Consider the following 24,305-nt stretch of genomic DNA (forward strand, 5'->3'; position numbering starts at 1 on the left):
CACAGTGGTCGGCTATCTCCGTCAGCTCCACAGATTAACGGTGCAGCCTGCACATGCGCGACCGGCTGCTGCAGGCATCTCTGGGTGCGAAGGGGGTACATCACACCCCTGTTCTCTTGATCCATGGGGTCCCATTACTGAGACCCCCACTGATCAGCAAGTTAGGCTCTATCTTGTAGATAGTGTCGAACTTTCTATCATGGGACAACCACTTCAAAGGAAACCTACCATGAAGAATTTTCCATCAGAATTATATATGATGGTAGATGCCTTCTGCTTGCCCTAACCTAACTTGTTAAGAACTTTATTTTAGTAATATTTAAATTAACTGCAGAGGCTACTGGGGCGTGTACTAGCCTGGCCAGGCACTGGGAGCTAAGGCTACTCCACACCCTTATGGTAGGTTTCCTTTTAAGCTCTAAATGCTTATTTCGATCAGTTTGCAAGGCGCATCTTGAACCTTGCCCAATCAGACATTACATAGGACTGTTGAAGCCAGCACAGTAGTTCTGAAACTGGAAAGATGATGGATAATTTGCACTGTCTGATTATAATTTGTAAGGAAATTATAGATTATATTGGCCATTTATTAGATACATTATATTTGATAGACTCACAGACCACACAGTAGATAGAGTCGCAATGGCAGATGTGTGCATGTGTATGGCGGAGTGAAGAGAGAAAGCTGTTGGCTTGATGCTATCTAATGCTATCTTTATGCCAGGCATACTTCCTGCTAGATAGTGTTAAATATAAATCTCTTTGACTGCAATATTTACTCAAACAATATTTGTTCTGTTGACTAGCATGGAATTCTCTTTACAAAAGGAAATTTAATAGTGGATATACTACCCATGTGTGACTAAATCAATCAGGTTTCCTGTTTTATAATGCAGACAGCAGAGTTTGGACATTTATCCGAAAGCAACATATTTACATGGAGTTTCCTATTCAGACAGCTAAAATCTCCTGCAGTGCGGTGTAAAGTGACTGAACAACTTGTATACTTTGAAAACTAACATTTATCCTTCATGGAACCACACATACATGTTTTATGGAGGTTCTTGGTACAGTTTGTTTTAAAAGTCAGGGATGATTGAAAAATAATTATTAATGAAGGATGACCCTTCTTCTTCCCTAATCAATGGATCTAAAAACGATGTCAAAAGTTTCCATAAAAAATGTGTGATGCCAGAATATCTGTTGAAATTGAAGCATGTCACTGACTGAAGTTGGCAGTGATGTGCCATTCATGTTGAGGTCACAGCCAAGCCCCTCGATTGAACCGGCAATGACCTGCGTTGGGAGGCTTGGGGCTCCAGAATACATGAGCTGTTATAACTGCTACCAAAGTACCTGCATATAAATGGGTGGGTAGATATTGTTTTATGATTAACTCAACCACACCCCTGCATTTAAATAAGATATGTCACCAGAATTTCAAACCCCACCTAACAATGCCTGTGGATAAAGCCTTACAAGTACTCCCTATATCAACTAAAATGAGCTGACTCATGTCTTCTGGCTTTGACTCTTCTCTCTACCAGTGATCCAGGCTCCCTTATTTTAAATGACAGCTCTGCCTGTGTTACATTCATATCATGTGACCATAGGGACATCATCTCAGGTCTTTTAGCCTCATAAGATTAGCAAACTGTACCTGTTCTTTACTGTTTGTATCCGATAACATGAAATCACAGGAGCCACCATGAAGGATGGAGATAAGTAGAAATCCATGGAGGCTGATGTGATTTCATGTAATCAGATACATACATGGGGTACATTTTGCAAATGTAAAGGGTACAGGACTTTGATGATATCACCCTGGTCACATGACATGAACTGCTGAATAGTAAGGAGGTATAAGGCATGGGGAGCATTAGATGGGAGGGGCTGGCTTAACAAAACACGCCCTCTCTGATATCAGGTAATATAAGATAAAATTGATATATGGGAATGTGAAGGAAACAATTTTTAGCTAAAAGAGGGGTGTCAGTTAGACCTCTATAGGAACCTGTCACTGGCTGTATATGTGCAAATGTGGTGACAGGATCCCTTTAAGCAGCAATGTGTTTGTGTTGGACAACCCCATTTGACAACCCCATGCCTGCAATCATTTTATCTTCGGATAAACAGATTACTGTAGACATGCATAGATTTTCCCATATATTGTCCCTTACACTGGAGGTAGTGTTTGAACTATGTATCTATGACTGACCACAGTTAAACACACAGATTCCCTTCCAGTCCTAAAGGCCCCATGCACATAAGCTGATCCTTCTCCTGTCCAGCAGCTAATGGATCTCTTCGACCTATAGAAAGTAAATGCACAGCAACACAAATGTATCCTTTGCTGCAGTGTATCCATGCTCATAATAGCTACTGTAAATATTACTGTACTGTAGTCAAATGTAAGCATGGCTTTTCTGGCAACTAACCTGTTGTGACTTAGAGTTGCAGCATAGGGGGACGCCATACCATCTACAGAGCTAGCACATTGAACCTCTGCAGTGCCCATGTAAATAATGGAGGCAGATAATCTGTAGTATGCTTGCATGAAGAACAAACACAGCTTTGCTGCACATAATAGATCCAATGATTTATTAAATGGCAACTTGCTTCTATTTCATAGAAAGATTTGATACAGTTTGCTCATGTGCGGGGAGGAGAATGGGATGTGTTCTGTGATCGCTTCACTGGTTTGTGTGAGAAATTGCTTGCCATTCACGATTCGCCTCAATAGCCTGGCTCTTTCCTAATCGCTGTAATCTTGTTTCTGTCTCACTTGAGACTCTGTGAAGTTTATAACAATTTTCTGGAGTTATGGTTGAGTTCTTTTCTCAATTCTGGATTATAGTATATAGCCATATTCTGGCTGCGGCTTTTTTTTTTTTTTTTCATTTCCACTTCATTCTATCCCCTTCTTAAAAGTAAAACAAACGTTAAAAAAAAGTTTGTTTTAAATGTGTGCATTGAGAATCTGCATTGACATTTGTCATAATTTCAAATATAATATATAACATTTTATACTACAAGTCCATTAATTTATCTAGTAAAATGATGTACAAGCATTATTGATGAGTTAATACTTAAGAGTGACAATTTGTTGCCGCTGCAGCTCTTTTTCAGTGGATCTGTCTCATTACTGGATTGCAATCTGCAAGGAAAAAACTTTCTACAATATAATATTAAAGAATCGTCCATTTGGCCAAGCAAAACTATATTGAACCTGTAGTATGTAAGTTAATTTAGATGGGAACATGTGGTCCCGTCAATAATGTGTTTGTTACTGGTGTCAAACATTGCATACTGTATTCCCTTCAAATCCTAAGGGTCCCATGTACATTAGCCATCGGCCCATTCTGGTTTTCTAGCAGAAAAAAGTGGAAAAAATGGCTCTGCAGCCCATCCAATTTTCTGTTAAAAATAACGGAAGCACTAATGGAATTGGTGCTAACGGACACTAACAGAGTTTATTTAAATCAATGGCTGTTTTTATCGGATCTGTTAGACTTTCATTATTGTCTTTTAAGTGACGAAAGACTGTAACGTAGGTCCAAAAGCAGTTGTGAGCTGAACCAAAGATAGTCAGCCGACCCCATCAATTGGTGTAGTACATTGGTTTTGTTTGTATAGTACACACTGCAATCATCTGACAATTTAACATCAAATTGCTGGTTTCTCAGAATGGCTGTGTAATAGGGTTTTTACATTTACAGTAACTTTGATTCATAAAACCTGTTTTCTGATTTTTTTTTTTTTCGGTATAATGCTGCATCTTTCAAATGGCCATTTTGAAGTATTTTTTTTTTCATAATATTTTTTCAGATATGCACCAAGGTTACATGTTACAAAGATTATGTATCACTGTATCTCTTTTTTCCTATAAAAAGGCCCCTGAGCAGCAATGATGTAGGTTCTTTTCATCTGAAGGACTATCTAACCTGCCATAGATAGGCTTGTGTTTGTGTATCTATCTATAATGTATTTGTTGAACATATACAAGAAACATTGTTACTCATTTATGATCCTAAACAAAGACAGCCTGTTTTTTGCAGTCCTTGTTGTTGTATCAATCCATGAATGATGTGTGGGTAGGGTAGGCCTGTTCTGTGTGATATCATTGTTTTACTGGCATAAATTCAAGATGAAACTGAGCTACTGGAATGGATGTTCTTCTGCCTTTATGGGAAGGGAACAGTGACTATACAGTGAGTATCAGATTTATATAATCGGAGACAATGTTCTTGGCATCTTCCAAGGTCATATGTCAGCACTTTTCAGCATCAGTAACCTCCAAGGGCTGTAATGTGAGATCTTCAGTATAAGCCACTTAGTGATCTGTATTTTCCTCCCTGTGCTTAAATTGTACACTGAACATCTATAATGTTAATCTGTATTCCTTATGGTAAATAAGCTTGATGAAGATAATCGGGTTCAATAATCGTTACCAGTGCTGGGAAACATTGATTTGATAAAGTGGGGGCTGATGTAGAAAGGTTAAACTTAAAGGTTCATAGTCTTTTAAAGGTAACCTTGAACAGGATATTTCTTTAAAGAAAGAACATTGAGAAACCGATGACTTATTTACACAATGGAATATATACTTTCAATATACTTCAAAGAAATGATTAAATAGGAGAGCAATGCATATTGTATCCATGTTATGTACATATATTGTGTACCAGAATCTTTGTAGATTTATTTTTTCCTTATATGTATGCATTCACAGAGACAATGTTATTGCCCAGTATTATTTAGTTTAGCTGATAAAAAATAAATTGCCACCATGTACAATCCCTTTGCTCTTTAATTTTACAACAGTCCATGGCACAATGCAATCAAAGTAGTTGTGTCCTCTTTCGATAAATACAAACTGTACCTATAAAATTTGAAATGAAATCTAACAAATCCATCAATAAACCAGGGACACTTACTGATAGATCCGGGCACTGTGATGTGATAATCTCCTTCCTTCTAAAATCTATTTTTAAAATGAAGTGAATGAGGCTGAGCGGCTACCATAGCGCCTCTGTGATTTGGCTTTAGAGGCTGGTATACTGTCTAACCATTCCTCCTGCTCCCTCAGCAATGAGAATACAACAGGAAGTTCTCACTGCACAAGTTCTAAGGAAGCAGTGGGAGGGTAAGACTGAGTAACATCCTGTGAAGCCAGATTACAGAGGCGTTAGCATCATTATAAAAGTTGAGGAAGGAGGTCATGGTCACAGTTTCTGGATCTAGGAGTAAGTGTCCCTTGTTTATCATGTGTAATTTTGTTGGCAGACTTCCCTTAAAGGGGTTTTCCCATGAAGAAAAGTTAGGCCCTATCCACTGAGCCCCCCACTAATCAGCAAGTTAGGTCCTATCCCATGGATAGGGTCTAACTTTCCCTCGTGGAAACACCATGGCATCCCACACAAAATATAAACTTTCTTGTTCCACTGACTAGAATGGCAGCAAACCGATGTTTGTATGCAGCAAGTTTTTTACTGTACCTTAAGAAATGGACAGTGACCTAATATAATAAGTAGTCTTCATTTCTAAGAGCCCAATTTACAACAAAAATGTATACCCTTTCACTCATATTAAGAGTATCTGCACAATTAGGGAATTAGCTGCAGATTCGCAGCTCTAAATATCTGTGCAATCAAATCCCGAGCATAATAGAGTAGGTAATCGTGTACACACAATGCAGAAAACATCCTCGGTGGAAACGCCTTTCTTTCTTTTGCAATGGAAAGGTTGGGCTTCACCCAGTGGCTGCGGCAGAATGTAGCTGGCTAGTTTCTGATGGTTGCAGGATTACCGCTTGGTAAATTGGTACATTATCCTTGTAGTTTGTTGAACAAGTACGATGGATCCTTGTTGCTACCAGCCTATAAAACCTATAAAATTGTCACACGGTGATGGGATTTTCTTAATCGATCTGATCCATGTCATATTTTGGGTTTTGATTAACAAGAAGTACTAATCAGTGATTTTTGTTCCTTTTTGTATTTAGCTGGTCGCTGGAGGAGTCTCTTTTCTACTCCTGTTTCCTCTTTCCCATATAGTCCAGTTGCAAGGCTCACCCCATTTTGCAATGGCTTAAATTCTCCCAGCATCCTTAAAACCCCAACTAAAGCAATACTAACACCAGAAAAGACAGGTAAACCTGCAACTTATTATTTTAACTTTGTTTTAAAAATGTTGTGGGTTTTTGTTCTTTTTAGTGAGTTATTTCTATTTTTTCATTTAATGTGTGATGATTTTGTGATTAATAATTTTTGCATCTTTATTTTTTTCATTGCAACTTTTTGTTGTTAACATTATAGTACTAATTATATTGCCGATGTTTGACTAATTGTAAAGTTTAATAAATGAAATACCCATCAAACAATTTGTATTGACGACCAGGTATCTATTGGAATAACTGTGACCCTGCAAACCAAAGTAAACAATAGTGGAGCGCCACCTTAAAATACTTTAATCTTCTTTGAATTCTGTAGCTTTATGTATCACAATATAATAAAGAACTTTTACTTTAAATTTCTGTATTGGGGTAAAGACCCACATTAGTTTTGTTACTTCAGAATTTACTTAAAGCTTTGTGGTTCTCAGACCTTGACAATAAAAATAAATGACTAAACATGAATACATAGAAAGGGTATATGGACTTGTTCAACCATGCTCTAACAAGTATTTTGATATTTTTTATTATTACAGTTAAATATTTAGAAGCTCCTAAATTTTATTTCTGGTAAATGGCTCTGTTTTGACACTTAGCAGACATGTCTCCTACCCCTAAGCCATCCCTTTCCTCCACTGATCACTCTCTCTTTTCCTAATTATATCTATTTTTTTGTGGGTTAGCACCTCCTTAAAGGGTCAGGTTACAACTGCAGCTCATTAAAATCTATAGAGTGGGAGTCTTTGTTGACACATTGCGACTACAGTGTGTTAACATTACATAACCATTATGTTGATATTGTGTTTAAGTAAACATAATGTTTAAGGGAATCAAAATCAAGCATGATAAACCAGAGGCACTTACTCAACGATCCAGGCACTGTGACTGTGGCAATCTTCTTATATGTGTCATCAATGGTCTCTTTATTTCTAAAGTCAACTTTTAAAATTATGCTAAGGAGTCTGAAGGGCTACCCTAGCTTCTCTGTGAACTGGCTTTACAGGACTGAGTAAGTGTCCCTGGTTTATCATGCTTGATTTTGATTTTCTTACTTAAGCTCCCTTATATGGAGTTGTTAATGGCAGGGAGAGAAGACCACAGCTCTATGATATACAGGTTTAATTTACGGTACATTGGAGCAGGAATTTATTCCGGCGTAAATACTACCATGACTCTTCAGAAAGAGTCCCCACTGCCTCGCCACACACACAGTGAATTCTATTTCTTACTGTATCAGTTGTGTGTCAATCTCTTTGTTTTGGGAAGAGTTGGGTATTCGGACTCACTGGGGCTTATTTACTAAGGGTCTCTGGAACACACTTTTTTTTGATTTTGGAAATTTTCGGGATTTGCGCCGCTGTGGCAGGTATTTAGAAGGGGATTGTGTCGCACGCGATCGGATTTTGGCGCAATCATGCCGGCTTTCATTCAACAGAAATGGGGGGGGGGGCGGGCAGTCGAACAATCCCACGGATTCGGACTGAGTGTGGAATTTAACTTTAAAATTGTGTCGCAAGACACGCACTTACATACACCGGAAAGAAGAAGGTGAACACCGGCGGACCTGATCGGGGAAGTGACACATGCAGGAAATCGGGGGAACGCGCCAGAGACTGGTAAGTAAATGTGCCCCACTGTTTTTCCCAGAAGAAAAACCATGATTTGCTCTGGTTCTCACTGAGATCCAAATCATATTTACCTGATTAACAAAAAAGATACATACAGTATCCATATCTCTATCATGTCATGTTTAGAAAGGGATCGTAACATCAGTAGGCAGTTTCAATTTGAGAACAGATTCACTTTTGTCTGTGTTTGGAAGGATTTATATATTTGTCATTATTCACAAATCAATTATGCTGTGTTAAAAGTTATTGTGTATATACTCACTGGCACCAGTATTTATCAACAAATATGGTGTAATGGGCAGATTCCCTGACCAGTGACCTAAGCTTCTAATATTTTTCTTTTGCTTATTATCTCCAGTACATATTGTAATACAAATGTGTCTGTCCTTGAATTTTTACTCTCCATTTAGTTATATTTAGTTTATGTGAGACCAGTATTGTGAAATGAAGCATCAAGTAATGTTTGTTACTTTAAAAATTATTTTTATTATTTGTAAGTCGCTGAAAATATATACTATCAAATGGTTTCTTATCAAGAAGGTCATAATTGAATGGGCGATATTATATATTTATGTGACACATGTGTTAATAAACGAGTACGTTTTTTGCCACATTTATGAATCTCTGAGTGCTGCCATTTATTCACGTTTTTGTATGTGGATGGACCCTGGTCTAGGTCCTGGGATGTGCACCTGAGTTGTTCTCAGCCATATCTTGAGTGCTGCCACATACATATATTATTTAGTTATTGTGTGTGTGTTAAAAAAGTTTGGCCATTATCGCTTTACCAGGGTCACTCATATTGTACTCTGGTATAATTTCTATAAAGCCCCAAGATCGGCTGGTCATGGGACCGGACGGGAACAGGACTCGGGACTTCCTTTGATCCCCATGTTTTGTTGGCTTCTGGTGGATGGAGGGAACTGGGCAAAGATTACTTTCTGCACAACCCAACTTCATAGTGATAGCAGTGGTTGGAGTGGTTGGAGGGTTATGATAGTGATGTCTGCTCTTCCCCTCCATCTGTTGGACACATGATGCCAAAGGACATCATGGCGTCTTTACAGGAAATTAACCTGGGTACAAGTACTATATGGGTGACCATATTAAGAACTTGTACTTAACATGGTACAGTTTTGCGATAGCTTATATTTTGCCATAAAAAACACTAAGCATACAATATCTTTATACTTGGATAATTGAAAAGTTCTGTCTTTTATTTACATCTGACATCAAATAAAATACTAAAACAAAATGCATAAAGAATGTTCTGTTATTTCCTTTGCCCAAGTGAAAGTTGATAGAAAAGATGCTATCTTGACAATAACTTTTATGGGAGCAATTCCAATTTACCTTTTTTGTGAGTAAAAAAATACCTAATTCACAGTCTTGCTGCAGAAACTTAAATAAATATGTAGTGATTTATCTAGTTGTGATTTCTCAATTGCTTGACCTAGGATTCTCAAAATATGACATGAGTTTCTTAAATGTTGACAATTTGTCGTTACCAAAAAATTACAAGTATCTTTTTAGTCTGTCTTTTTCATTTCATTTTGGTGGAGGAGAGTGATGGTTTTTATTTTATGTACTCTACTTACAGTAAATGAATGTAAAGTTTATCTTTCCATTTCAGGTTACCATATGAAGACTTCACCCTTGAGCCCACAATCTTCAATAGATAGTGAACTTAGTACATCAGAGGTAGAAGATGATTCAATTTCCATGGGTTACAAACTGCAGGACCTCACTGATGTCCAGATCATGGCACGGTTACAAGAAGAAAGTAAGGATTGTGTTTTGTTTTTTTTCTTTTTGTTGAAGCTTACTTGCAGGTGTTTAGGATTTTGCTTACCTTTGCATTATTTCATGCTTATCAAACACAAACAATTCTGTGTTTTAAATCTTTTTTTTTTTTTTTACTTTGAATATGCAAGCAGCAAAGAGAACAGGGTAGATAAATCATCTAGCTCTATATTACTTTTGTAGGAAAATATCTGTATTTCAAGTCAATCACTGACTGTTTGCCCTATACAGTAAACTGACCTGGTACCCACTTCAAAATATTTTTACCAACAACCGTATGAACAACAAAATGTATATTCTCACAAAAACAAAACCCAATGCTACAATTACAGTACATAAAAGCTTTATTATTCAGTCAAATAACAGACTAGGCCATCAAAAATATATTTGTCCAAAATCATATAATGCAAGAATGTAGTGGTAGGTAAACACATGTTTTTGCTGTCACCACCCCCTTGAGAAAGCTGACTGAAAACTGATAGGGTGCATTAAAAAAAAAAAAGTTTCAGATTTTGGCTCGAATCCACTCTAGCGCCCTCCTGGTGAAGTAAATAAATAGGAACTGTTTGCCCCCAAATTTGCAACTTTAGTGTCACTTTTCACATGACAAGTCGTGAATATACTACAATCCTGAACACATCATATGGCAAAACTAGTAAAAACTGTTGCAAGGTGCCTGCCTAATGATACATCCTCCCATTGGCCATACTGCACATGCACTGGATGTCTGGGGCATGTGCAGCAAAGCCGAGTTGTCGTGCCATTGCTTCATCATAGATCTGCACATTGAAGAGCAGCATTTTGAAGGTAAGTAGAAGTTTTTTTTTTAACTATGAGGCACACAAGTGCAATATAAGCATATTTGGGACGCTAAACTGTTGGCCTATAAGGACCAGGGCTGTATTTATAGGGCATGCTGCCCTAGGCACAAAGTCTCTATGCACCCCATATTATTCTTTGCCAAACAGCCACTGGTCACATACGATGCAAGTAGGGTCTTTAAATAAAGCTTTCACTTAAAAGCACAGGTAGTAGGTTCCACGTATACAGTATCTATTGATGCAGATTGGAGGTCCTTATATGCTGTATATGCTGCGTTCACATGGATTTAAACAGAGTTTGAATTGCATTTCAAAACACAGTTTTGTATTTTGGAACAAGCAATATATGCTTTGCATTGTTCACATGCAAAACATGTTGTGCTTGATATCAATGGGATACATTATCACCACCTGGTTTACCATTACCTGAAAACTAGGAGGAGTGAACATCTGCAGCGGCCAGGGATATTCAGGGCGCATCCTCAGTGATGTCACTGTGTCATAAGGACATTGACATCTCTAGGGTTCACCTTAATCCTCCACTTGGGAGGCTGGGGGCGGATACAGTACTTTGCATCAGTCCCCTATTGGCTCCAATGGCCTCCACTGAGTGTATAGATTGCTCAGCAGGTGCAAGCAGGATGGAAAAATGCAACTTGCTGTGTCTTTCCTTTCTGTGTTTTCCACACTATACCAATATGTCCATATTTACTTTTAACATCTAGGCTGGAAGCTTTTCTAGTATATACACTGATCATATACATAAAATGAGTTGTAAATGTAACCTAAAATACACAAAAATACACCTACATTATTTAGACCGTGTCCTCATACTCTAACACCACTCAGCATTTATACAACATACCTGCCTGTCTTTTTATATTGATTTTTATATTTGGGGCAGCTTCTTCCTCAGCACTATAAGTGCCATAAAGCAGAAGATAGGAGATGGAGCTGGTTCTCTTACAGGACAGAGCAGCCATAAAATGAGCTGACTTTTGCAGAGGTTATAACCTCTCATCATAGGGGATGGCTGCACAGTCAGCTTCTGTTCACTCACAGCAGTGTACTGATAAACTTCTTCACGGTTGTGCTGCATTCGGAGGGTCGGCAATTCATCACTTTCAGCATCCTGCCTTGAGGTGCCACTCCTCCACATCTTCTGCACTGCCGCCAATGGTAACACCGCTATCCAACAGTAGTCCTAAATTGGCAGTATGCAAAATATTATTTTTTATTTCCCATAGAATCCTGCCCCCTCCCTCTAGCTGCCATGGGCATGTCGGCCCTGCCTGAGGGTAGATATACTGTAGGTGACAGGTACCCTTTAAGCTGGGGTCAGCTTGTATAAAATGTCATAAGCATATTTACAGTAGTTTTCTTACCACAGCATAAATAGTAATGTTCTTACTATCATTAATACTGATGTGTATTAATACCGGCTAGTACGGCGCATGTCGGGTCCCGGTGCATGGAGAGGGCTTGCGGGTGAAAGTGAAAAAAAGGTAAAAAAAAAATTTATAATAAACCCCCTCCCCCTTTCCCTAGAACTGATATAAATATAAATAAACAGTAAAAATCATAAACACATTAGGTATCGTTGCATCCGAAAATGCCCGATCTATCAAAATATAATAGTGTTTTTTTGCTGCATTTAACCCCGTAAAGGAAAATAGTGCACAAAAGTCGAAAATGGCACTTTTTTGCCATTTGGAAAAACCTAAAAATCAATAAAAAGTGATCAAAAGGGCTTACAGTCCTAAAAAGGATAGCAATGAAAACGTCATCAAGTCGCAAAAAAATGACACCACCCACAGCTCCGTACACCGCAGTATGAAAAAGTTATTGGCGCCAGAAGATGGCAAAATAAAAAAAAATATTTTTGCACAGGAGGTTTTAATTTTTGTAAATGTATGAAAACATTATAAAACCTATACAAATTTGGTATCCCCGTGATCGCACCGACCCAAAGAATAAAGTAGACATTTCGTTTGGGGCGCACAGAGAAAGCCGTAAAATCTAAGCTCACAAGAAAACGGCGCAAATGCATTTTTTCACCATTTTCGCTGCATTTGGAATTTTTTTTCCCGCTTCCCAGTACACGGCATGGAATATTACATACCGTCACTATGAAGTGCAATTTGTTATGCAGAAAATAAGCACAGCTCTTTACGTGTAATAATATTATAGATTTTTGAAGGTGGGGAGTGAAGAATAGAAATGAAAAAACAAAAAGGCCAGGTTGTTAAGGGGTTAAACATTTTCAGTATTTATTGGGATGTAATAGTAGCCACGCTAAATATTTGTCAAAAGGAGATCACTTTGTAACGCTGTATCAAAAAATGTTGTCCTGTATAATGTCTGGAATATAAAAAGATAGCAAATATTTCTGCTATTCTGCATCAAAACTGGAAGTGTAGATGGGGAAAAAATGTATACGCTGAAATTAAGCATCTTGATGAATATTTCTGTAAGATTAATAAATGTATTCTAATGCCACTCAATCTTGTTGCAGGCCTTCGGCAAGATTTTGCATCTACCTCTACTTGTAGCTCAGTATCAAGACATCGCTCAAGCCTGTCTCTGTATTCTGGAAAGAAAATTTCCTGTGCCAGTAGTGACCAGGATTCAGACCGTTATAGTGTTGATGATGAAGATGAAGAGTTTGATCTGTTGCCACCACCTCAGCCTAGACTCAGTCGATGTTCCCCTCTCCAGCGAGGCATTCCTCACTCGCAGACTTTCTCCAGTATTCGGGACTGCAGGAGAAGCCCCAGTTCCCAGTATCTGAATTCTAATGGATTTCAGCAATATAGTTTTTCTTCTCAAGCTCAGACTTCAGACCAACCACAAAGTAGAACAACTGCAGGTAAACATTATTATCACAGGGACTATACAGAATTTTAGCAAGTCGGTGTAATGCTTTGCATTGAATAATTCATTGATCTAGTGTTCAAGGTAAGAGCGTCTGCATATTTGTGGCTCTTAAGCTTAGCTGACGATTATGTTATTACCAAAGATAGTGGCTGAGCCAACATTGTTACCAATATCCACTTTACACTGGGTTTAACTTGCCAAAGAAAACCATAAAAAAATGTATTGAATCTTTACTGCTGATATAAATGCTGACTCTCGATAGTATATACACCAGTATAAGCTAACATGCTGCTGCTTGTTTGTAAGAAGAAATTTCGAGAGATGGTCCTTTCTATGGACCATCTATAGACAATTCTTTGTGTATGTTAAAGGACCCCTAGGATACATGCACGCAAGTGTTGTTTTTTGGCCATCCCCTAATCTTTGTTTCCACAGCATACAAGGTCTTGTTTTACACAGCACTGTGTATGTGTTACCTGCTCATACTTGGTTCAAGCAGCCTTTTTCTATGGTTGTTGGCGCGTGAGCAGTCTTCACACACCAATAAAACATTCCTCAAACAACTGTTTGTTTTTGTAGCCCAATATTGCACACATTTGTGTTGTAGGTAGCATTTGATTAATGACATTTTGGAGTATTATAATACATAAAAATCATCAAAATTGCTATCTACCGTTGGGAATCTGTTCCTTTTAGAATATATATACTCATTTGGCTTTCCCTGATATCTAAAAGCACAAAATTTGATTAATGTACTATGCTTCAATTCTTCGTTTGTTTGAAATATATGACAAAAACATCCCAGGATTCAATATACCAATATGTATTAGTAATTTTAAGGTGTTGCATTCACAAAATGAAGGTTATTTTTCTTCCTTTTTTTTTTCTTCTAGACAAATTGCGTAGAAGTATGCCCAACCTGGCTCGAATGCCCAGCACAACAACAACTACCACTGTGGTGTCTCCAGTTACAGTACGCAACAGCCAAAGTTTTGATTCTAATCTGCATGGTGCTGCAAATGGGCTATCCAGACTGCAGTCAAGTAGTGAGTATCTTCACCTGTCTACTTATTATATATACTGCCCATTCATATGGATTACCGCAGCAATCTCTCCAGACAGTGGCGCATAGCAGACTTCTGAATGGGACCCCCTTACTCTCTCAGAAAATTGTACATATTGATGAACTTGCACATATCTGTCCCAGTAGCTGCAGACCACATGGGGGAAGTACACAGGAGGAATCGGATACGAATGATCCCCAGTCCTGTCATTCTGCTGATAATAAATATATATATATATATATATATATATATATATATATATATATATATATATATATATATATATATATATATATATTTTATATTTATATTATATATGTGTGTGTGTGGGTGCCCCTACAGAAGCCAGTAGTCACAATTCCCATACACAAAACCCTATAGTCATAGTGCCCCAGAACAACCGGAGTGTTACAGTACCCTGGTGCAAGATAGTGTAGAGAACTTGAAATAAAATTCAGTGAAGAATATAAGTCCTTTTCTATAGAGATTTCAGTTTGTAAACAAACTCCAAATACTGTATCTTTCTTCATGTTTCATATTACAGAGTTCTCTGGTTGTTTTATTTGGCAACTGGGAAAAAAACATAGAAAAACACTAGTAAACTTGTATGCACAAAAAAGGCTGAAATAATTTTATACCATCACTGATATATTTAACCTCTTAATGACCGCCGCAGCTTTTTACGGCGGTCATTAAGGGTACTTCTTCTGATGCAACGCCTTTCTACGACGGTGCATCAGAAGAAGATTTCTGGACATCGGGTCCTGCAAGTGCCGGTGTCGGGCTGTGATATCACAGCCCAGACCTGGCACTAACACCCGGGATCGGAAAAACTCAGATCCCAGGTGTTTAACCCCTTACACACCGCGGTTAAGCATGACTGCCGCGTGTAAGTGTCCCCACCGTGGATCGGACCCCCCCGGTGTGCTTCCTGGGGGATCCGATCCCTCCTGCCTCAGCCCCGGGTTCCGACGAGTGACCTGAGGCTGTCGGCTCCTCTCTGTGCTGGGTTCCGCATGCTCAGTTACTTACAGTATACACTGCAATACAAGTGTATTGCAGTGTAAGGGCTTGAACAAGCGATCGGATGATCGCTTGTTCAAGCCAAGAATTAGAAAATGTAAAAAAGTAAAAAAAAAAAAAAAAAAAAAAAAAAAAGATTTAGTCATTTTAGAATATAATTAAATAAATAAATAAAATAAAAGTCCAATAATACCCCCCCCCCCATTACACACAAAATGCAAATAAAGTATTTAAAACACAAAAACACGTACATATTTGGTATCACCGCGTCCGTATCAATCTGTACAATAAATCTAAATCAATATTGAACCCGCTCGGTGAATGACGTAAAAAAAAAACTTTAAAAACTTCCCGTAATATACCATTTTTCATCAAACACCATCACTAAAAATATTCTAAAAAGTGATCAAAAAAAGTTACGTTCCCTAATATGATACGACTGAAAAGAACAACTGTTTTCGCAAAAAATAAGCCCTCAACCAGAACTGACAACAGAAAAATACAGGAGTTATGGCCCTAAAAAGTTGTCGTAAAAAAGATTTTCTCCAATATTGGTTTTGCTCAGGAAAATTGAGCAAAGATGAGAAAAACTATATAAATGAGGTATCACCGGAGTCGTAGTGAACAAGAGAATAAAATATAAAATATTTTTTTTACATTACGGTGAGCAGGGGAAAAAAACATGCTAAAAATCCCAAATAAAAATTGATGATTTTGTTTGTGTCCTCCTTGAAATAGTTAATAAAATCTTATGAATAAGCTATAGACCCCCAAAATGAATTGTCTATACAGTACATTGTATCTCATCCCGTACATAATAAGCCTCATATGTTTGCATTCCCAAAAAAAAATATAAATTTATAGCTTGTACAATGTGAAAATACAAATCTGCTGTGAAGGGCGCCTCCCTTCATCCTATGCCTGGCCGTGCGCCCGTACAGCAGGACACCACCATATATGGGGTATCGCTACATTCGGGAGGAATTGGGCATCAAATGTTGCAGAGCATTTCATCATTTAATTTATTCTGAAACTGTCAGTTTTGGCCTAAATGAATGTATTTTCCCAAAAAATTCAAGTTTCTAAATCACAAGTCCATATTGTTTTAACCCATGTGAAACACTTAAAGGGTTAATAGACTTAGTAGAAGTTGTTTTACACATGTTGAGGGGTAACATTTCTATAGTGGGGTAATTTATGGGGTTTTACTATTATTTAGGCCTTTCAAAGTCACTTGGAATCTGAGTTGTCCCTTAAAATGTGAGTTTTGGCAATTTTCATGAAAATGAGAAAAATGGCACCTAAAGTTATGCACCTCATAACATCCTAGAAAAATGACAGGACGCATAAAATATCATTTCAGCATAAAGAAGACATTCTGTAAATGTTAATTATCAAGCTTTTTGGGTAGTTTTACTTCCTGTCTGGAAAGCAGGACATTTCAAACTTGGAAAATGAAGAATTTTTACAAACTTTTGCCAAATTTTCACTTTTTTTTTTAGAACGGAACGCAAAACTTATCACTAACATAAAGTAAAATGTGTCACGAGAAAACAGTCTTAAAATCACCTGGATATGTTAAAGCGTTCCGAAGTTATAACCAATTATCGTGAGACATGCCAGATTTGAAAAATCGAGTCTGGTCATTAAGCTGAAAACTAGTGTCTGTGATAAGGGGTTAAAGATATGTTTTCATTGACAACAAAGTTTCACTTCTCAACAAGTAATAAAACATTGCATCTATCTCAGTATATGAAGGTGGAAGATGATGAATAATTAACAAGGTATTGCCACAACACCGATCTGCCAGGTTCAGGATATTGTTTTGTCTATGGCCTAACACCTCAATCAATAACTTCTTATTTTGATCCAAGCAAAAGAAGTTGGAATTCTGCTAACTCACTCATTGCTCTGGCAATGAACGCTTGGTGATGTGAGGAATACGTCATCAAAGTCTCACCTCTGGCTCTGGCAGTTGAATAGTTGGCCGCCTATGGGAATCTGCTTTTTAGGAAGTGTACATATTGATTTGTTCTCCTATTCGTAAAGTATCTTGGATGAATACAGAAATCATAATCCGGGTGCAGATGGGACATGTAGCTTAAAATGTGGAAAGATGTTTGATTTCAGTGTTTTGTAGTCTTTATAATAGCTTTAAAAAAGGTTAGAAACAAGTCACTTTTATTAAACTCCATTCATTTTTTATAACGTTTACAAACTGTATTAAATATTAACCACTTTGTGCTATGTACCATAAAATTATGTTGCGTTGAGCAGGTGGTAAACGACTGTCGGTGTAAGGGAATGGTGCAGTGATGACACAGACTTTGGGAGCTGTGCCAGGACCATAACTATCAGGTGCTGGCTATACAATCTAGCTGGCACCCAGTCTTACTGATTTGGCAGTACCATATTTTTCGGACTATAAGGCGCACAAAAAATCCTTTGATTTTCTCAGAAATCAAAGGTATGCCTTATAGTCCAGTGCGACTTATATATGAACCATACTTAAAGACAACAGCTGTCTTGAACTGTGCTGGTCATTCATCCTTATAATCAGGTGCGCCTTATACTCCGGTGCGCCTTATATATGAACCTAGACATTTTAGCAGGCATTTATTGATGGTGCGCCTTATACTCCGGTGCGCCTTATAGTCCGAAAAATACTGTACTTACAGACACCAGCTGCCTTGAACTGTGCACAGGTCTGCCACCTGCTGGTCATTCATTCTTATAATCAGGTGTGCCTTATACTCCGGTGCGCCTTATATATGAACCTAGACATTTTAGCAGGCATTTATTGACACCTTATAATCCGGTGCACCTTATAGTCCAAAAAATATGGTAACTATTTTTTTTGGCAGGTTTATTCTCCAATGCCATGATCAATACTTAATAATAACATCCAAGTGTTAAAGTTGTGAGCTTCCACTCTCCCCTCTGCCACCTTCAGGGGTTGTCATGGTAACTGAAGGTCTTACAGTGGCCTTCAGGTTATTATGAACAGTTGCCTATTAAAGGAAATCTACCAATTTGAAAATGACTATTTTAAGTAAGCATACCTTCTTCTAGCTGTCTGCATGGTGATACAGGATCTCTTCTTATCCTTTATAACCTTGTGCTTCCTGCAAAAAATATATTTTCAAATTATGCAAATTACCGCCTGGCACTCCTGTGCATGTTACACAAGGCTCTCCGGCTACTTCTAATTATGTACCTCCTTGTGTGAGGCATAAGTTTCCCATTCACACCAATACCACGGTTCCCAAGAGCCGTTGACGTCACCTGGTTCTCAGGAACTCTCACAGTCGCCTGGGCAATAGAGACGATAAGGGCACATGCATGAGAGCTTACAAGAAGCAGCCGGAGTGCACTGTGTTATATGCATAGAAACGTCCAGCACTAAATTGCATAATTTGAAAAGCTTTTTTTGCAGAAAGGACAAGGTTTTAAACGATAATCAAGAAGAGTTCCTGCATCACCATGTAGTAAGCTAGAACGAGGTATGTTTAGCTTAAAGTCATTTTCAAAGTGTTAGATTTCCTTTAAGCCCAGTCAGAGAAAGCATCTAAAAGGGTACTGTTGACAAATATACTATAATAATGTATATAATCTTTTTGTTTTTTTAGTTCCACCACCAGGTCAACTTCAGCAAAGGGTACATAGTGTGGGAAATTTCCCGGTGTCTGTGCGGCCACCTCTTAAAGCTACAGCCTATGTCAGCCCTACTATTCAAGCCAATGGAGGCATTTCGCACTCCGTTAGTCTACAATCTATATCAAGCTCTGGAATCCCAATGCCCAACAAGACTGCAAGTTCCTTGCCTATTGCAAGAAGTGGTCTACCAAGACCAGCTTTGTCTAGCATTGGTGCAAGCAGTATTCCCCGGAGTAAGATTGCTACTCCACCACGCAGGTAATTGAAGTCTCATTATAAATCATGATACTTGTTCTTGACTCTAATTTCTTATTTTCATGCCAGAGCAATGGGTGAAAATGTGAAATCTTGATGACAGGTTTGCTTTAAAAGACATCTACCATTTGATTCACTGATGATAGATGATTTATACCAGACCCTTATAAATATATTTAGACCAGGCCCTTTTTTTACTCCCCACCTACAAAAATATATAACTTTTTTATTTTTCAAAGTAAAGAGCTGTGTGAGGGCTTGTTTTCTGTGTAACAAATTGCACTTCATAGTGACAGTATTTAAGATTTTGGGACATGGCCATATCTACCATTTATTTTTTTACTATTTTTTTTTTAGACCCCCTGCGGTACTTTAAGTTGTCTAATTGATCCTATGATATATCATCAGGGTACAGTATGGTAGTATCTGGAGAATATTACTGACTATTACACATGTGGCACATTTAGAACACCAACAGAATTTGATAGACCCGATATATGTGGACAATACTGTCGGCCACACTCGGGTCCCAATACAAAACACTAATAATTTGACCAAAAAGTGATGTAACACTTACAAAGAATAAATGTAAAAAATTACCATCTTTATTAGTAGCATACAAATAATCAAGACACACAATGGGTGAACTACAATGGGTTAAAAGCCATGTGTGGTACAATAAATAATTATATCCATGTATATGGGTAGGTAATAAATTTGTCATATAGCATAGCCCCAAGTAAACATGCATAAGACAATGGGGTTAAAATAGATGCACAGATAATCCTGCAGGAAAGAATGACAAAAGGAAAGTGAAAAACAAATACCATACCAAATCAGATCACACATGGGAAGTTGCCCTGACACGTGTTTCGCTATGAGCGCTTTATCAAGGGGATAAAGCGCCCCCTTGATAAAGCGCTCATAGCGAAACACGTGTCGGGGCAACTTCCCATGTGTGATCTGATTTGGTATGGTATTTGTTTTCCACTTTCCTTTTGTCATTCTTTCCTGCAGGATTATCTGTGCATCTATTTTAACCCCATTGTCTTATGCATGTTTACTTGGGGCTATGCTATATGACAAATTTATTACCTACCCATATACATGGATATAATTATTTATTGTACCACACATGGCTTTTAACCCATTGAAGTTCACTTATTGTGTGTCTTGATTATTTGTATGTTACATGTGGCACATTGTAACAAGTGGCCAGAAAACATACAGCCTTGGGCCTTAAAAAGACTCAAGGCTGTCAAAGAGACAGATCGTCACTTCTAGATGATGTCATGGGAAGAGACGATTAAAGCCAACATAATCTTTACAATAATTTTTAAAATATAGTGCCATCCTTTTCCATAGTGCTTATCAAATCAAATTCCAGGGAATTCTAGAAAGCGCATTCCATAACATATCATTGGCCAGTAGTTTAATGTGGTAAAATATGTTGATGGTTTTCTTTAAAGGGCTATTCTCGTCTGGGCATTTACATCCAGATTCATTAATCTGCCATATAAACATTTCTTCAATTAGATGTCATTAAAAAAATTTACCTGGGTGAAGATAATTTCAAAAGACTTTGTCCCTGGATACGGCCTCCCTGCTGGAGGGATTGCAAATAGAAACAAAAGGTTTTTGTATATATATAATGTCCTGGAGTTACTGAAATGGCCCACAGCCAGGACTCCATAGCGCAGGTCTGGCCACCGCTGCCAAAATGTGAGGTGGTCGTATCCGAGGAAGTTCTCTCATTTCTTAAGGACAACATGACTACATTTATGAGAAATTATCTTCACACAGGAACATTTTTTTAAACAACATCCAATTGAAGAAATGTTTACATATGGAAAATGAATTCAATGAAATTTAAATGTGCAGATGGGAATACCCCTTTAAGGATCAAGACTTTTATAGGTTTCAGTAGAAAACAGCTGAGAAATGTAGAAGCCAGCAAAAAAAATCTTTAAAACTTGACTCCTGACAAGGCCTGTTGGAAGTTACAGTATACTGTCAGATTATAGGGTAAGTGTTCTGTAAATATTAAAAAAGTGCTCTTTGATCACCGAGATTGATTTAACTAAGGTTAGCTGATGGAACACCCACATCTCAGAAATGGGAACCTGTCGAACACGCTCTGGAATCCTGTTGTTACACTTGCCTAATTGGTTTGATATTACGCTGACGTTAGTTTACCTTGCTATTCTCCATATCATTGTGGTTAACCATAGCTGCTATGCAATAGTCTAGATTTGTAAGTTTCAAGTTGGTAGAATAAATAAATATTATAATAATCCAAATGACAGTTTCAGAAAATGAATGTCATTGTTTGTGCAATGAAATATACAGTGTATAAATATACTTTCAGTTCCCCATGCTTTTGTAGATCTCTGCTTGCTGTTGATCAGTAGGAAGCTACATTGTTTTCTTCCAGTATCCAATGGACACCAAAGTGATTTTTATTCACCGGACGTTAACAATGAACCTTCTTATTCAATGACAGCAAGCAGAGTTCTAGAAAACCGATAGGGCAGAATAGTGGCTCAGTGGTTAACACTACAGGTCAACATCTGCAAAGAGTTTGAATGTTCTCTCTGTGTTTGCGTGGGTTTCCTCCGGATCCTCCCGTTTCCTCCCACACTCCAAAACATACTGGTAGGCTGATTACATTGTGAGCCCCATGGGGACAGGGACTGATTTGGCAAGCTCTGTGTAGCGCTGTGTAAACTGTGTGCTCAATATAAAAAAAAGGAAAAATAAATAAAAATAAAGGAATAAAACGTCATATTAACAATATAATTGAGGAACATTTAATTATACGAACAATAATATGTCTCATAAAGGGGTTGTTCACTTTCAGCAGTGTACTCAATGAAATAAAAATGTGTAACTATTCTTTTTTTCTTTTCCTTTCTACTTTTTGATTTTCAGTTTTATACAGCCTCCAAAGACCCTTTCATCACTGAGCACTCTACGTGACGGAAACTGGAGGGATGGATGCTACTGAGCTGTGCTCTATGAGTAATGCTTTTATGTGTATTATGTATCCCAGCTGGCTGGGAAGAAGACATGTACTACTGAACTGTTCTTGAAATTTTAACATATGTGTTTTGTGGGCGTGCTATCAGAGACGATGTAGCTCCTTAATGTTTGCTGTGGACTTGTATATATACTTTTCACAACAATAACTGTATATTGTTTAACAACATGTATATTGTATGGGACGTATGCAGAATGCATCAGCAACTAACGATTTACATACATTTTTCCACTTTCTTAACTTTTTTTCTTTTTTTTTTTTTTTTAACTTGCCAATGCACTTAACCTCTTTTTGTACACTGAAGTAAGCACTGCAATACTGGTTACTAAAGCCTTTGGGGAATCTGTGTATTTAATACTAAATGATGTAACACATGAATGATTATACACCTCTCAAGACGCTGCTTCACTTTTGTGCCATAAAATATTGTAAAATACACTTTTAACACTTTTTTTTTTTAGATTTACTAGCAACATACTGTACATAACACATTTTTGTTGCAAAGCACAAAGGTCACGAAGAAGAAACACCGTAATGTTCCACAATCCACCAGAACTATGTCTTGTCCCTTTTTTTATGTTTCATGTTAATTTATTATTATTAAATGATTTTTGATTAATATTGTAATTACTCAGCAGCTATACTGCATCTGGGAGTGGGATTTTCTTCTGTACACAACTGTTTTACTTATGTCAAAGTACTGAAAAATCAAAGGTCTCAATGGACATAAAACTTTTTGATAGGCGTTTTACAAAATTAAATTGCACTAATGCTTTAATAAGACAGTATATGATTTCATATCAATGACCTCTGTATACTGCAGTTTTGGAATGTTTCAGTAATAAAGAATATTTTTCAGCATTTCTTTATTTCATTTTTATACACATAACTCAGATCTTACGTTTACCATATCGCATACAACCCCAAAAATATCGCCGCTTCTTTAGCAGAATCAAAATTTAAAAAAATGTGATCAAAACAGCTAGCCCTATAAATTCTGCATTATTATGCCATTGTAGCATAAATTGAAACTGATAACTCAGTGGGAACAACATTTCTTATTTCTAAAGCTCAAAACATCAGCGTGTAGCTTAGATCTGATCATTCCTAGTCAGAGCTGTCTACTTCTATCTGAGATGCCTGCATGCTTCTCTGACTACTCTATGCATGGGGCATGCAGGATAAGATATTATGGCCACCATGCTGATATTATTAACATTAGTCCATCTGACAGTAATTATAGTGTCTTATAGGCTACAACACTTACTTAAAGGGGTATTTCCATCTGGACATTCACATTTAATTAAATTCATTTGCAATATGTAAACATTTCTTCAATGTGATGTTATTAACCAAAATGTTCCTGTGTGAAGATAATTTCTCATAAACATAGCCATGTTGTCCCTTAGAAATCAGAAGGTTTACTTGGATACGAACACCCCACATTCTGGCAGTGGTGGCTAGACATGTACTATTGAGCTCTGCCTGACCACACTCCAGCAGAGGTGACCGTATCCAAGGACACAGGTTTGTTTCTAAGGGACCATATGACTACATTTATGAAAAATTATCTTCACACAAGAACATTTTTTAATGACATCTTATTGAAGAAATGTGTATTTATATGGCAGATTAATGAATCTGAATGTGACTGCCCAGATGAGAATAGCCCTTTAAGGTTGGTGTAGAAGCTGACAGTCATCATAGATAGAAGTAGAGAGAACTAAGAATCTGTAAATATGCTGCACAGTGCAATGGACTGTTTTAATAGTTTTATGTGATTTTAAAGTTATGACCCCCTTTGCAAAAGTTAGGCTAGGGATATACATGGTGAGTTGACTGTTGTTGTTTGTAGTGCATGTTCCTGAGAGAGCTCCGAACATTACAAAGGTTGGAGAGGATCTGACTTGAAAATTTAGCAATGTAAACATAATTATTCTTTTCTCATCTTCAAAAATATATTTG

The 24,305-nt window shown here is 37.5% G+C and overlaps 1 protein-coding gene across 3 annotated transcripts in view; it reads left to right on the forward strand.

The window, feature by feature from the left end:
- Positions 1 to 23,201, forward strand: part of SLAIN1 (SLAIN motif family member 1) — a 41,043-nt gene extending 17,842 nt beyond the window's left edge. For 2 of the 3 annotated variants that reach the window (XM_072135403.1, XM_072135401.1), the window contains exons 3-8: positions 6,005 to 6,151; positions 9,434 to 9,583; positions 12,940 to 13,293; positions 14,195 to 14,347; positions 19,018 to 19,303; positions 22,232 to 23,201. In XM_072135403.1, the coding sequence (XP_071991504.1) occupies positions 6,005 to 6,151; positions 9,434 to 9,583; positions 12,940 to 13,293; positions 14,195 to 14,347; positions 19,018 to 19,303; positions 22,232 to 22,307 (1,166 nt within the window). In that variant the 3' untranslated portion in view covers positions 22,308 to 23,201. The remainder of the gene's footprint in view (positions 1 to 6,004; positions 6,152 to 9,433; positions 9,584 to 12,939; positions 13,294 to 14,194; positions 14,348 to 19,017; positions 19,304 to 22,231) is intronic. The other variant, XM_072135402.1, reaches the window with a different exon arrangement.
- The last annotated feature ends 1,104 nt before the right edge of the window (positions 23,202 to 24,305 follow it).

The sequence above is a fragment of the Engystomops pustulosus genome, chromosome 2 (assembly GCF_040894005.1).
Source record: "Engystomops pustulosus chromosome 2, aEngPut4.maternal, whole genome shotgun sequence".
NCBI lineage: Eukaryota > Metazoa > Chordata > Amphibia > Anura > Leptodactylidae > Engystomops > Engystomops pustulosus.